This window comes from Trachemys scripta, chromosome 5 (genome assembly GCF_013100865.1).
Source record: "Trachemys scripta elegans isolate TJP31775 chromosome 5, CAS_Tse_1.0, whole genome shotgun sequence".
NCBI classification, from domain to species: Eukaryota; Metazoa; Chordata; order Testudines; family Emydidae; genus Trachemys; species Trachemys scripta.
Window position 1 is genome coordinate 58,099,273 of NC_048302.1, and position 14,571 is coordinate 58,113,843.

The following is a 14,571-nucleotide window of genomic DNA, read 5'->3' on the forward strand; positions in this document are numbered from 1 at the left end:
AAGAGATTTTCTGCAGTTTCCATGATATAGTGACTAACACGGCTGCTACTCTGAAACCTTGCACTGAAAATGCATTCCTTGTCACAGCTGTGAAGGGCTCAGCTTTGAATTCTCATGCTCTTTTCAGTTTGACCCTCAACCTTTATTCACACGACTGCTGGTAAATTGTAAACACTTGATTTATGCTGTAATCTTATCAGTGTCCTAGAAAGTGTTGATAAATAGCCTGATTACCTCAGTGTTTCCCTACTCACCAGCTTGATTTATGCTGCAAGTTTTATATCTTAACAATTTGTCCCTCCCCCACTGACCTCCCACTGATGGTTATTCCACCTTTCTGTGGGGTTTTTTTGAGATGGAACAACTTTTTTAACTTTTAAAAATAAGGCTAGATAATTAAAACAAAACAAAGAGAGAGGATTTATTTTGTTGTCTTCAAAATGTTTTGTGCCTTCCCCACTGTAATTGTACTGTGATAACTTTATTTACATGCATTAAAAGGGTGTTAACACTAAGAACATTTTAGTTGGTAACCGAGCTGTTAGAATTGTGTATAAATGGCATTTTTGTTCAGTGTTTTTTGTGAAACTATGAATATAGGCATTATTAAAATACTGGCACTGTTGTGAAGGATTTTGTCAAACAGAAATTGTTTGAACATTTTCAAATGTGTGATTTGCAAAATTGACAACATCAAGGTCAGACAAAGCTTCCAGCCAGTGAAATTTCTCAAATTTGCTGTTTAAAACCACAAGCTTTTCTCTGTGGAGTACTGAGGATTTATTACCAGGGTTACCAGCATCCACAGAAAATGGTCTGAAAGTCTGGTGCAAAAAACAAGTGTAATTTTTTTCTAGATAGTTAAAATAAATAAATTAAATTAAAGAAAACAAAAACAAAAACAAACAAACCCACCACCACCACCAAATCATTAGATGCCAACCACAGGTCTTCCTGTGATAAATCATTTACCACCCTACCATATCTCTCAACACTGGAGAAGAAAGACATATCTGTATTTGTCGCTTCCTCCTTCCCCAGCCCACTTCTTGTCAGGTCAGCCTTCTGCGTATTTATCGAGGAAATGTGCTGGTTTTCCATGCTAGCAATCTCTGATACATAAGAGCCTCCCCAACTCACTCCCTTTTTAAAAAAAGATTCGAGCAACGCAGCTGGGCCTATATCCCATTAAAATGGCTGACAGTTACTTTTCCTTGGCATCCTGATCAAACCAGGGGGAATCTTCTAGTTGCTTTTGATGCATACCACCACACGGCTCAACAGGCCCAAATTGGTAAGGGTTAAGGGAGTCCACGGAACACAATTGTTAGCAGCCACCATGCCACATTATTTTCTATATATATTGCAAGTACAAATTTTGGATAGTCTAGCCGATTCATCAACTCACCACACGCATGCTTGCCCAGGTTTATCAACACATCCTGTTAATCCTTCCTTACAATGCCTAAAAATCAGTTGTTTGCTAGTTCTTTGTCTTAAAAACACTAATAATCTCTCGCCTAGATTACTGGAAAACTTCTCTCTGCTTGCACCACTCCCTTTAAATACCTTCTCAATTTCTACATAAAATTCAGTCTCCTCTTCCTTTCCTTCAATGCTGTGTGTGGCTCTGCCCCTCCTTTATATTTTTCATCTCCTCCTACATCCTTGTTTGCCCCTTAAATCAGCTGTAGTCTTCTTTTGACTGCACCCTTTGTCTCCTTTTCTTATGTCCTTGCTATATTGCACAGGTAAGGGGAGGGGCATTTCACATGTGGTGTCTCCATTCCTTGCACTTCAGCTGCTTTCCCATGTGTCATTGTTTGTTCTAGCAGTAAGCACTGTGGGAACAGGGCCTCATTTTTCAAAATTCCATGTATGTTCACAATGGTATAGAAACATGGAAAAATGGAGGAGACTTACCCTATTCATCTCTTCCATTGTGTACCGCTGCCTCTTTTTGAGATGGAGTAATCTACTCTGATTTAATATGAGTATATGCATCCAAGAATGAGTGGTACTGATACAGTTTCAGTCAAGGACTCTGAACTCTCATTCAGGAGCTTTGCATAATTGTCCTGTATTCATAAAATAAAATTCACTTTCTTGCTAGTGTACTGCATGTCGCTGGTGGAAAGCTGCTTATAACTCATCTACTGGCTTTCCTGGCTCTAAAAAATAATTAAATATTGGTGATAGATATCTTCAAACCAAATGAAGTCAGATTTTCTCCATTTCATTACAGACTTTTAAGTGAGGGTGAATTATATATGTAAAAGTGTATGGAAAATCTGTTTGTTCATGGCCATTGCAAATATATAATCCATCTAAAAAGCAAATGAAAAATTAACAGCAGCTAAGTGTGAGACTCGAGAAATGAAAAATTGAGCATGAAGTTTAATTATGCTCCCTCGTTCACATTCATTAAAATATCCTCTCTAGTTATGTGACTGTAGTGCTTAGACAGGGAGTGTCTGACCTATTTGTTGTGGTGGTGTTTTTTAATTTTAGCTCTTGTGTTCTCAAATCATTCGTAAACCTATCCAAAGTCCATTGGTGTGTCTGTTAAGTATATGACAAATAGTGTGCGGTGTTGCCAAAGTTCATGATTTCATCATGGCTGTTACAATATTCGGGGTGTTAATGAGAGCTGCATCTCCTGGAGTCATGTGACTATGGGAGCATTTTGACTTTCATGTGAACAACTTTTCTAGTTCTCGTGATTGCAGAGAGAAGCTTGAAAACATGGTGCATGTGGCATTTTTTTCTGTTTCATTATTGGGTGACTGAAACTTTTTACATTGGAAAATATGAAATAGCTAAAGCAAAGAAATGTGTAGACAGGATAAAATTTTGTCTAAGATATTGCCTTAGATTTCCTCCAGATTGTTATAACTTTATGACCTAGTTAATAAATTGCAAAACTTATATGTAATGTGGGGACCTAGTTATAACACACTAGATTATAAAGTGCAGAAAGGATCTTTTAGCTTCTCTGTGCTTTTGTCCTCACATTTGTAAAATGGGTTACTAATATCTTCTGGCTGCATCGCCGCCTGCCCAGCGCTGGGGCTGGAGGTGCTTCGGCTGCACCGCCCACCTGGCACTCCGGGGTTGGGGGCACTCTGGCCACGCCGCCCGCTGGGTGTGCTGGGGCTAGGGGCACATTGGGGGGGCTGGCAGCCACGGGTGTGTGTGCGCGCTCTGGGGAGGGAGGGATGGGAGGGGAGGGGCCTCGGGCAGAGGGGGAGGGGCAGTGGCTAGCCTCCCCCAATGGTGCATTCACCCGCTGCCATAACTGATGTCTGCTATCTTGCTTCCTGGCTTTTGTGCATTTAAATTTTAAAGTTGCATTTATAGTCTTCTACATGTATGTCCTGTCTTTTTTTTTGAAGAGGGGAAACTGCCTGCACGCTTAGGGTATATCTACACAGCAAAGAAAAACCCATGCCAGCTGACTCGGGCTCTGGCTGTGGGGATGTTTCATTTTGCTGTGTAGACGTCTGGTTTCATCCCTACAGCCCAAGCCCCATGAGCCCGAATTGGCTGGCACAGGCCAGCCGCGAGGTTTTCGTTGCTGTGTAGGCATACCATTACGTCAGGATACCTGCAAAGACTACGCAAGTTGTATGTAAGTAGTGTGTATGTAGTTCAATTCCTCTCTAACCAGGATTCTCTTTCTTGGTATATCTTTGTCGTAACTGGAAAAATAGAAGCTTTATCGCTTTTTGACAAACTTTGGGTTTTTCATAGGCATTTTCATTTTGAATCAACAGGGTTTTTTTTTTTTCATTTTGTTTCAATGTGAAATGTCATTTTGGTTTTTGGAAACTGAAAAGTTTTGGGTTTTGGTCTTTTGATTTTTGATTCCTCTCTCTCTCTCTCTCTCTCTCTCTTTCTCTTTTTTTTTAACTTGCCATCGCCACTCCTATTTCTTCTTCCAGCGTAAAAATGGTGGTGGTGGTGGGTGAAGAAGAGAAAGAAAACTTTCATTTTCCAAAAGTCAAAATGGTATGTTAAAGGAAAGAATTCATTTTGAAATGTAGGCTGGAAACAAACACATTTTTGTTTTAAAATTAAAAAAATGTTGAAAGCAACATTGATCTGCAGAAAATGCTGATAATAGCAATTTCTGATTAACTTTTTTGTGCAAAATGTCTTTTATCAGATCTACCTTCATGTTAGGTAGAGCCTACATTTCTGATGTTTAAAATTAGGCTTCCTCTAATTTTTCAGCTCTTTATACTTTGTTGTATTTCTACACTGTTAAAAAGAAGTATCAAGTTTGGTCTCTTGTGGCTTTGTTGGGGGGGTCTGGAATTGGTTTATTGGTGGCTCTTTTATCTTAAGTGAAGAGGCAAGGGTTAAATCTTCAACAAAGCTCTTTTGAAAGCAATCCTTTCTTTAGAATGTTCATTAGGCACTGGGAGTTCACAAAAATAAACAGTCTGACTAAATATCTTTTCATCTCTCATTTTACTCTGCTTTCATTCTCTTGATTCCTGTGTTGTCATAACTTAATTAGTTCTCCTGTCATGTATGGCTGTCTTCACAAGGGAACTGTACTGATGTGGGGTGGGGCGGGGGAGGACGAATCCTTAAGTGTATACTGCAAACTCTAGTGTAGACAAAGCATCAGCAGTTTCCAGTCTCTTTACTATTAAGTTAAGTTTACCCAGATCTTCAGCAGGCTTAACACACAGTGGTGAAAAAGGGTCCAGCTGCAGAGCCTTGTCTGTCACTTGTAGGGGATCTTTTAAAAAAAAAAAAGTCCATAACTTAGTTAAAGCTCTAGTGACTTCCACGACAAACAAATCTTGAAACAAGCAGAATAACCCCTTCTGCCCACCCCCTTTTTTTGTGTGGAGAGGTAGGATCCTTTGTCTTAATGTCATAAAAGAGCACAATGACAGAAGCCTTACAATCTTTATAATACAGAGGATGGAGTTGTTTGTATGCATGTATGTATGCGGGGTGTGAGAGAAATGTGAGGGTGAGACTAGATACGAAGTTTCTGTGGGGGAAGATAGAGGAGGATGACTGGATGTGGGCATGATTTTATGCATGACTTCTACATATTGTGAAACATTCTTATAACTTATCTGGACAAAATTGCAGTTGTGCTACAACAAGGGTGTGTGTACTTCTTCACTCTATCTGTGGGTGCTTGTGTACAAACAGACTGTTTGTATCTATGGCTTCCAAAATGTGTATGGATATTGATGCAGCCATGATGAAAGAGGAAAATACAGATGACAGACAAATGTGTATTGGGGGTGGGGGTGGTATCTACTGCATTTACTCATAATGTCTGTATTTGAGATCAGGATGGTTCTGGATATTTTTGTGATGTATGCACAGTGCCATGAGTCTCTGGCACATAAACTAGACAGCAGTATATTTTTAAGGCCGTGTTGTGCATCAAATATAACCATGTTAGGGAACTCTGGTTGTTACACTGTATCTTTATTTATTTTTTTTCCCTTCCCAAACCTGTATAGGTGACCAATCCTCATGGAGGGCTAGCCTCATGTGAGGTTCTAAAGTTGAGCTTTTAAAAAAAATTGTTTTCTTTACATTTAAAGTATCTTTCCAGCCACACCCAAATACTTTAAAATGACTCCCTGGATTTGGCTTCAATATTACAAAATAAGATAAAACCTCCCACAAATTCACATTTAGATTGAGACCAAGAATGTGCAGTCTCACCACAAAAGAGAATTGTAGAGAAAGCAATGAGTGAAAGCATGTCTGCGATGAAAACATGTTGCAACTTAACTACACACTTTTATTATAATTGAAATATATTGCTAGATCATCTTATTTCTATAAGCACTGAATACTGTTAACTTTCAAGCATACAACCAGTATGCCAGACTTGTGATCACCTGAACAGCTGGCACCTGTCAGACAGGAAATTCACCTGCTTAAAATGGAGAATCACAAATGGAGCAATCAAAAATGAAAGAACCTAATTCTCGTGGAAACTGGGGCACTGTTCTCCCAAACATCATGACTGTGTCTTTGTCTTTTTGTGTGCTCCTGCAAGATGGCACACAGGACTAGTTGTGGAGGTATGAGAGGTATATAATGACTTGCAAGTTTCCCCCTCTGCTTCCCTGCTAACATGTTGGGATTGAAGGAAGTGCAATTGATTTTCAGTTTTCTGAAAGGGAACTCTGATTTCAAGACTCCCCTAAAGCAAGTCACTGAACTGACTGTGTAATTCTTTAAGTTAAATTTGCCTCTCTTCAGTAAAGGTGTATCCTTTTTACTTTCATTTTTAATCTTGACCTTAGAGATTAAGTTGTTTATTATTGTCTCTCTTTCTTTTCTAGGTAAAGAAATTAAAAGCCTTTGATGGAGATGTAGCAAAACTGTGTCAAGCTGATTACTTTATGTATTTACTAATCCAGGTGCCAAAGTAAGGAGGTACTAGGTTTATTCTATTCATGGCAAACTCTTTTTTTTGGCTCTCAGTTTTAAAGCTTAGTTTGTTTATGTTCCAGCTATTCTCTTCGGATTGAAGCTATGGTGCTAAAGAGAGAATTTACACCTTCTTGTACTTCTCTGAAGAAAGACATGGCAATTATAAGAACAGCTACAAAAGGTAACTAAACATGCTGTGACATGCATTACATACTTGTTTTTGCAAGAGGATTCATCAATCTGCATTATGGAGACTAGATCTTGAATTTCAGGTACCTAGTAGCTATTTAAAGGACGCTAACTAACTATGACACATTCCATAAGGGTGTGTCTGTTGAATCTTTACTCTGCTCCCAGGGCCAAAGATCCTGAAGTTACTGCATCTCTTTCACATTCCTCTATGCCTGGTAAAGCTGTCTGTAAGATGGCAATATTGGTTGACTGAAATCATTATCATAAAGGATTCTCATATAATCTCTTATAGATACATTTCCTTTTGCTCTTCTGAACTCTCTATTTTCTAAACTTTACAGACACTGAAGCGCTGGTGATATGTTGCTCCTTTGGTCCAGGAACCCAAACCCTAATTAAGTCCTGCCTTCTGCTGTTTTCCTGTCTTCCTAGCTCTCTCTTAAGCTAATGCAAAATAATTAACTTCTTAATTTTCTGGTTTTGTGCCTTCCTATGATTCTGACCTTCATCTAATCCTTATGTTGCCCATTTACTCTGATCCTTAGCGTGGGAATACTGGTAAACAAATTGAAAGCCACAGAAGCATTGCTCACACCTGCCCCAAGCAGCGTTAGACAACACAGTAGTCAAAGTGTCCAGCTGCAGGACACTTGTCTACACTAATGCTTCCACTAGTAGAGCTGATTTGGTGGTAGTAATGGCTGTAAATTTTTGGCAAAAAAAGCCTATTATATCTTGCTAATGCTGAGGGTTTAACTGGGGACTTACAAGCAAGTCAAATGCTTCATGCTTCCTTGTATAAAGCTTTTTATATCAAAACATTTTTAATTACCTTGTGTTTTGGCAGGCTGCTAACACTGAACAAAGTGTTTTTGAGAGGTACCACTACTGACTGCTTCCATAATGACAGATTAGCATGTTGGATTAAACAGTTAAAAACAGGATAATTTAAATAATGCTAATTTTGGAGCAATATAATGTCTTGTCTTTTAATAATTTTTTTTCCCCACAGTGCAGTGATTGCAAGTGTGTTTTATTTTAAGCCTTCTACAATGTAAGGGTTCCATATTTTAGTATGAATGGTGGCTAGATATTTATCAACCTTATAAAATAAAATTCTCTTTAGTGTTATTCCCATGCTGTGAATACCTTGCAAATTTGCAAAGATTTTTTTACTCTACAGCATTTGTAGAATACTAATTTTATTAATTCTTCACAGCTCCATAGCTCTGCTTCTCTTATTTCTAAGGTACTTCTCATGATAGTTTCTAAGCACATACATGTATGTTAAGTTAAATCTTGTTGAAAATGTCCATGTATATTTTCATCTAAAGTACTGTTGTGTTTTGCAAAAGTAGAATATGTAGGAAATAAGCTTTCTTTATGAGAGTTTTATAAAGAAGTTTTATTTCATATTACTGTCTGTATGATGTTTTAATGTAGCCTTATATTCTATCTTTGGTATCTCAGAGCTGTCTTTATTGTAACTCAGTGTCTTTTGATTATGCAGAAAGTCTGCAGGGTGGGGGGAGGAGGGGTAAGTGAGGAAAGTTATACTTTCCTTACACCTTTTCAGACACAACCAATTATTTTTATATACAAACTTTTAGTAATCACGGTCCCAATCCTGTCAGACATTGAACAGTTCCTGCAAGGTGCTATGCACATTTGCTTCATTCTGAAGTTAGTGGGAGGTGAGGGTGGTTGGCAGATCCTATGAAACACTCAGCACTGGGCAGGATTAGACCCCAAATGTTTCATGAGCTACTGGTGGTTGCCTTGGAAACATTATACTAGCTGAGCTAAGGTCTGAACGTATACTTGTGGTTTGCCAACTGTGCCTGTGACTTTGGATTATATAATACCATTTTCTCCCATGACCTTTCAGTTAATTGTAGTTTCCTGTTTAAAAAAAAAAAAAAAAAATTCACACCTTTATGAGCTTGAGGATGAAATGGATTTTGGTAACTGACAATCTATGTATAATATACACACTGTATATATTTCTAAACAGCCCCCAGACAGCAATTTTCTGTTTGTTTCTCTGCAGAGTTAATGTCATGTGAAGAACTACATTCCATATTACACTTGGTCCTTCAGGCTGGGAATATTATGAATGCAGTAAGTGTGCATCAAAATGAAGAGGCTTGATTGACTATTGCAGTCCACTGATGTCACATGCCTTCTCTGTCTCTTTTCCTCTTTAGGGGGGTTATGCTGGCAATGCAGTTGGCTTTAAACTCTCGTCACTGCTCAAGCTGGCAGACACAAAAGCAAACAAACCTGGGATGAATCTGCTGCATTTTGTTGCTTTGGTATGTAAAAACTACCATCTTTGAGAATAAATGTTATAATCTAATTAGGGGAGGCACGGATGACTGATAGTTTTATTTTAGTTAAGTGGAAGAGGTATGTGGCATACAATAAGAGGGTAAACCTTAAGGCTCTGGTCCTTAACCCTTCCCTCTCTGCCTCCACACATTCCACTAGCCTACCTGTGTACGGTGATCCCATCCACAGAAAACTGAACAAATATAAAGATTAGTTAAATCTTCAGCAGAAGCTTTCTGGTACTGTATAAAAATAATTCTCCTATCTAGCTCTTCAAGTGTAACATCCCCCTGACTATTCGAATCCTGGGATACTTTGTTAAAGGAGCTGTCAATTTTAATAAAAACTTCTTTCTGTTAAAACTTCTGAGGAGAAATGACCTATTTCATTGCACTGCTTGACTCATTAGATAGTTTTTAAAGCCATCAAATCTGTTGCAGCTCCTTCAGGGTTTTTTGCCTTTTTTCCTTTTCCAATTGGAATGACTTTGAAAGACACCGGGTGTCACTGTCTTGACCAAATTTTTCTTCCCTCCATGGAAGGGAAAAGATTGAAATACCTCCACTTGTGATTTTTTTCACTGTCTGTGTGCAAACTGGTTTAACAGCTTTTACATCAGCAAGATACCTTCAGCTAATGACATAAGTATTAGGTGATGTTTAGGCAGGAAATATTGCATTAGCCCAAACAATTGGCATTAGTCAATTGCCCTTACCTAAGATTCTCTCTTAATGCACATGGATTGTTTTCAGTGGAAGAAGGTACTATTATCTGTGCTCTGTGAAATGGAAATTGTTTAAACTCTCTCTAGGTCTGATCCTTGTCCACCTTTAAGTGAGGCTTTTTTCCAATAATTCACTCAGTTGAACTGAAAGAAAAATAGAACCTAGCAGCAGTGTAATACAGAAACTAAGTGCCTTTCCCAAAGCTTTAGAAACAGTCTTTACTTAGATTTTTAGCAGGGTAATGGAATGTCAAAGGGACATTGCTTGTTTTTTCTTTAATTTTAGGAAGCACAAAAGAAAGATGTGGTTCTTCTAACCTTTTCAGAAAAATTACAGCATGTTCATGATGCAGCCAGGTAAGCAAAGAAAACTGAGAACTTATTGTTAGAAAGAGACATGAGACTTCTTTTTGTGAAGCACAGAAGCACATTCACAGAGCTCTGGCAGTAAAACTGAGATCTTTACAAGTGTTTACCATAGCTTTTAGGGCTTCATTTTCATTTGCAAACAGAAGCTTGCCTGCAATGTGCCTTCAGGTTTAGAGGTTTTTATTAATTGATTTTTATAGGTTTTTTTGCCTTTGTCAACACGTTCAACTAGGTAAATGCATATATATTACTTTTAAGAGATCAACCTACAGGGCATGTTTTTAAAATAGTGTCATGTTACTGTTACTGCTGCTCTATAGAATAACTTCCAGCTATTTGTTGGTCTGGTATAGTACCTTTCTTTCCAGATCTGGTACCACGTACACTCAAAGATTACTAGTGGCTCTCACTTCCTCTACAGACTACATTTTCCCATTTTTGCAATATCCCCTCCCTTTCTATCCTTGAGAGCCTCCCTCTATCATACACACTCTACTATGGGACATTCAAAATACTGGACCACCCCATTCTTGTAAAATATGAACTAACTTTACAAACTTGAGTCCTCAGGTCTCTTAGGTGGTAGAGGGAAGGAAGATTATGCTTGTGAATGAACATGTTGTATTCATTCTGTGTATAGAAGAAAATCTATAATATCTGGGGCTGAGTACAGTTTTCAACCTGAGGCCTTGAATTGTATAATTCTACAGCAAACATTAATTCATACCTGGCTAAACTATATATGTACTTTTATGAGGCAGTGTATGATTTCAAGCATAGAACTGGAAGTTAGGAACCCCTGAGTTCTAATCTTGGCCATCATCTCTGTCTTCAGCGTTGGGCTTAACTTCTTTCCACATCTGTAAAATGGAGATACTTCATATCTCATGGATATACTGAGTCTTAATTTAATGTCTGTAAATTACTTCGAGATTCCCCCTGAGGGGGAAGGTGCTGCGAATCTGTTGGCAATAGACTTGACTGGAAATATCTGATGGAAACCTGCCTGGCTTCCTGCTGTCTTGCCCTTGACGCCTCAGCAACCCGCCTGGCAGACTGCTGAGGAGCCCAGGCTTCTCAGGGAGTAAGCGGACAACTTCCATTTTGACAACGGACAACTTCTCCCAAAATAGAATTTTTTTCATGGCTTTTCCCTCCTGTGAAATATTTAGAATTTTTGACCTCCTTATCCCATTTGGGTGAAAGTTCCCTCCCCAATTCAAAATTTTTCATGGGAGGGAAAAGACTGTTTTCTGCCCAGATACAATTTGTCATTTAATCTGACTAAAACCAATGGTGAGACAAAAATAAAACAAACCAAAACACATTATACCATTGGACATGAACAAGATCGAAAACTCGCTAGTACAAGCTGCTGATAAACCCCAAAAACCTTAAAAATCACACATTTGTTGTTGTGCCCTCTGTTAACTTAGTTCTCTTGCATTTTCTTACTGCTCTCTTTCATAGGCCTGCCAAATGCAACCCATGTCATCTACAGACTTTTTGATCTGCTAAAGGTTCTGCAATGCACTGGGATGCAGATCTCTGAAGCATCTGTGATCTTCACTGAAGCAGGGAGTGTATCAGTAGAGATGAAGGATGCTGAGGAAAAATAGCTTACCTCATACCCATAGATATGTGCATTGCCTGCTCTAGTGCTGATAATTATAGGTGCTGCTGCCATCATCACCAGCCCTGTGTACTCTGGGAAGCATGTCATGGGGACTGCAATTCACATACCTGTAAAAGAGCAGTGACAGCAATTAAAATCATGCTGTTGGTGAAATGCCCTCTATCCAGAATAAGTGTATGCAGTCAGTAATGTTGGGCCATCTGGGAGAAATTACTAATGCTTCAGTTCCTAAGTGAGGCTAAAATTCTGGGGTGGTGTTGAACTCACTGTGTTAGGGTAATACCATCTCCCTGTGGGGAGTTACCCTGAAAGATCCATTGCTGAGGTGGTTGAGAGACTCAGTCATTTGCTACTAATTTGCAAGTGGGGCTGTAAAAACTGTAGGAGCTGGGCCTTCAAACACAAAGAGACTCAGGTTCTCTAAGAACTGGGCTATTTCTGTGAGTCTTAGGCCTGTTGCACTGCCCTGCCTAGTGAGCAATAATGCCCCAGGAACAGTGCATGAAACCTGCAGAGGGGGAGATTCTTCTGTAACTTGCACTGCTGTTTTCAGGGAGAACCAGCAGTTCTTGGGAGACTAGGGCTGTGTAGTGGTCAGGAGCGTGTCTGTTTAGCAGCCACATCACATAAGTGATGTGGAGGGGTTTGTTGCAACTATGCAGGTAATAAGGTAGAAGGATGAAATATCATGGCTGCTGGGCCAAAGGGAAGTAGTGGCTCTTTGAGCTGCCTGCATTGCTGTGACTTCATGAAGGAATATCCTCTAAGAAAGCTTAGGGAACCTTTCAACATTGCAAATAAGGAAAAATAAGCAGATTTCTCTGCTAACTCTTACCTTCTGCTCTGGGAAGGTTTACCAAACAGGCAGGTCTTGTTTGATGTACAGGTGGTGCATTGTGACAGATTTATGAAGCATGCAACACCTAACAATGGGCAACTCCTTTCTCTTAGTAAGTGCTCTCTGTATATGCTATTTTTTTAGATTATCCATTGATAATATAGAAGCAGAACTTCATTCTCTATCTGCCAAGACAAGATCTCTTAAAGACCATATTCGACAGGACCCAGGACTCTTTCACCAGATGGAAGGTTTTATCCAGGTTTGTAGAATATCCTTGCTAATGTGTTACTGTCACTTCAATACAGCTGTGTTTCTCAGCCTAACATAATTTGCATGGATATGTTAACAGGCAGTAGATTCACTTTAATATGTCTTCCTCATCATAAATCATCCATTCAGAGTTGCTCACACTGCACTACTGTGTTTGTCAAATATGAGTTTATAAAGGACTACACTATTTAGAGGAAAAAATATTGGATGTATGTTGCCCTGAGGGCTGATCAGACAAACATGTTTAACTATTGTGAAATGGCTGATGGAGATCAGTGGTTAGAATATCAGATTATTTGCATGGTTCTACTGCTTTGTATTTAATACGCAGAAACTAGATTCTTACCAACTTGTTGTTATGCTGGAGCATGCCAGTTTTAGTTGAGATTATACTGAGTATTTCATTACAGCCCTGTGTACTCTGGGAAGCATCTCATGGGGACTGCAGTTCACATACCTGTAAAAGAGCAGTGACGGCAATTAAAAATCATGCTGTTGGTGTGGATTTGCTGTGGATTAACCCTTAACATATACTTTAGTGTGAGCCCCATGATCGTTCTTGGGTGGTGGTTTTATTTGATTTTCCAGTCCCCCCCCCCCTTTTTTTTGGGGGGGGGGTATGTAAATAAACGGAGTACTTAACTTTTGAAACAATCTTGACACATGTAGTGTAACACCTTTTAGCGGGTAGTGATGAGTAGAAGAATCTATACTTGGGTTTCAATGAAGTGTAAGAGTGTATCTGTGTCATTTATATATATATTTTTTTGTATAAATACTACAAATAAGAATACAGTATTTACCAAGAAACTTGTTAAGGCAGGTGTGACTTAAATTTATAAAAGTTGTTAATGGATTAGCTATTGCACTTTGTCAGGAGCTGTGAAGTTGATGGAGAAAAAGGGTGGGTTAAGAATGGAGTAGTTGCCATCACTCTGAATTATTAGCTTTTATCCACTGCATTAAGACTCCTTAATGTTGTGTTTTAACATGTTTTTTATTTTAATAGCTAGCTTTACGTACCATTAAAACCTTGCTTAGGACAAATTCCAAGTGGAATCTTGGAACCATTTTTCACTTTACAAATATATACTTTATATAATGCTTCCGTTTTTTAAATTATGGGCAATAACTACACTGATAAGTCAGCTTACATTATGTCATCCCTGTGAATAAGCTACTAATATTATGTGGTAGAACTAATTATCCATGCAGGTCAATTGTCCTGTTTATCTTCAATCCAGCTTTTGTGTGTTTTGGTGTGTGTGTGTTTGCGTGTCTGAAGACTGACAAGCAAAGATTTATTCCTACAGTAATTTCCCCCCCCCTAAAATCCCCCCCACCTTCTATATAAAGCCTTAGGCTCCTGATACAGACTGCTACTTTATACAGCAATTTTGTTTACTAGGTTGTTTTTAATATCTCTGGCACTTTTTTCATCTTTTTGTTATACTTTTAAGACTGTTCTTTCATTGTCTAAATTAAACTAATAAAAGAGCTGATGGCATTATTTGTGTCTATTTATGTATATACATTTAAGAGAAAAGAGGGAGGATAAGATAATCCAGTCAATATTTTTTTTAGAGCAATATTGCGATATCCTAAGCTTGTTCAAACACTAGTTTGTCTTTAGTGGTTGTTAGACTTAACTTTTATTTTGTCAATTCCTTGGGAAAAAAGGCTTGGATTTAAAATGTCTAAGTCCATTCCTGCTTTTCGTTAAACGTTTGTATAAAACATTATATAGATTCTTATTTAGGTTCTTACACTGATGCCCAT

General features: G+C 38.5%; 1 protein-coding gene across 2 annotated transcripts in view; it reads left to right on the forward strand.

The window, feature by feature from the left end:
• FHDC1 (FH2 domain containing 1) overlaps nucleotides 1–14,571 on the forward strand; it is a 50,615-nt gene that overhangs the window by 26,298 nt on the left and 9,746 nt on the right. For both annotated transcript variants that reach the window (XM_034772681.1, XM_034772682.1), the window contains exons 5-10: nucleotides 6,339–6,424; nucleotides 6,510–6,610; nucleotides 8,672–8,742; nucleotides 8,829–8,936; nucleotides 9,963–10,033; nucleotides 12,664–12,781. In XM_034772681.1, coding sequence (XP_034628572.1) covers nucleotides 6,339–6,424; nucleotides 6,510–6,610; nucleotides 8,672–8,742; nucleotides 8,829–8,936; nucleotides 9,963–10,033; nucleotides 12,664–12,781 — 555 coding nt within the window. The remainder of the gene's footprint in view (nucleotides 1–6,338; nucleotides 6,425–6,509; nucleotides 6,611–8,671; nucleotides 8,743–8,828; nucleotides 8,937–9,962; nucleotides 10,034–12,663; nucleotides 12,782–14,571) is intronic.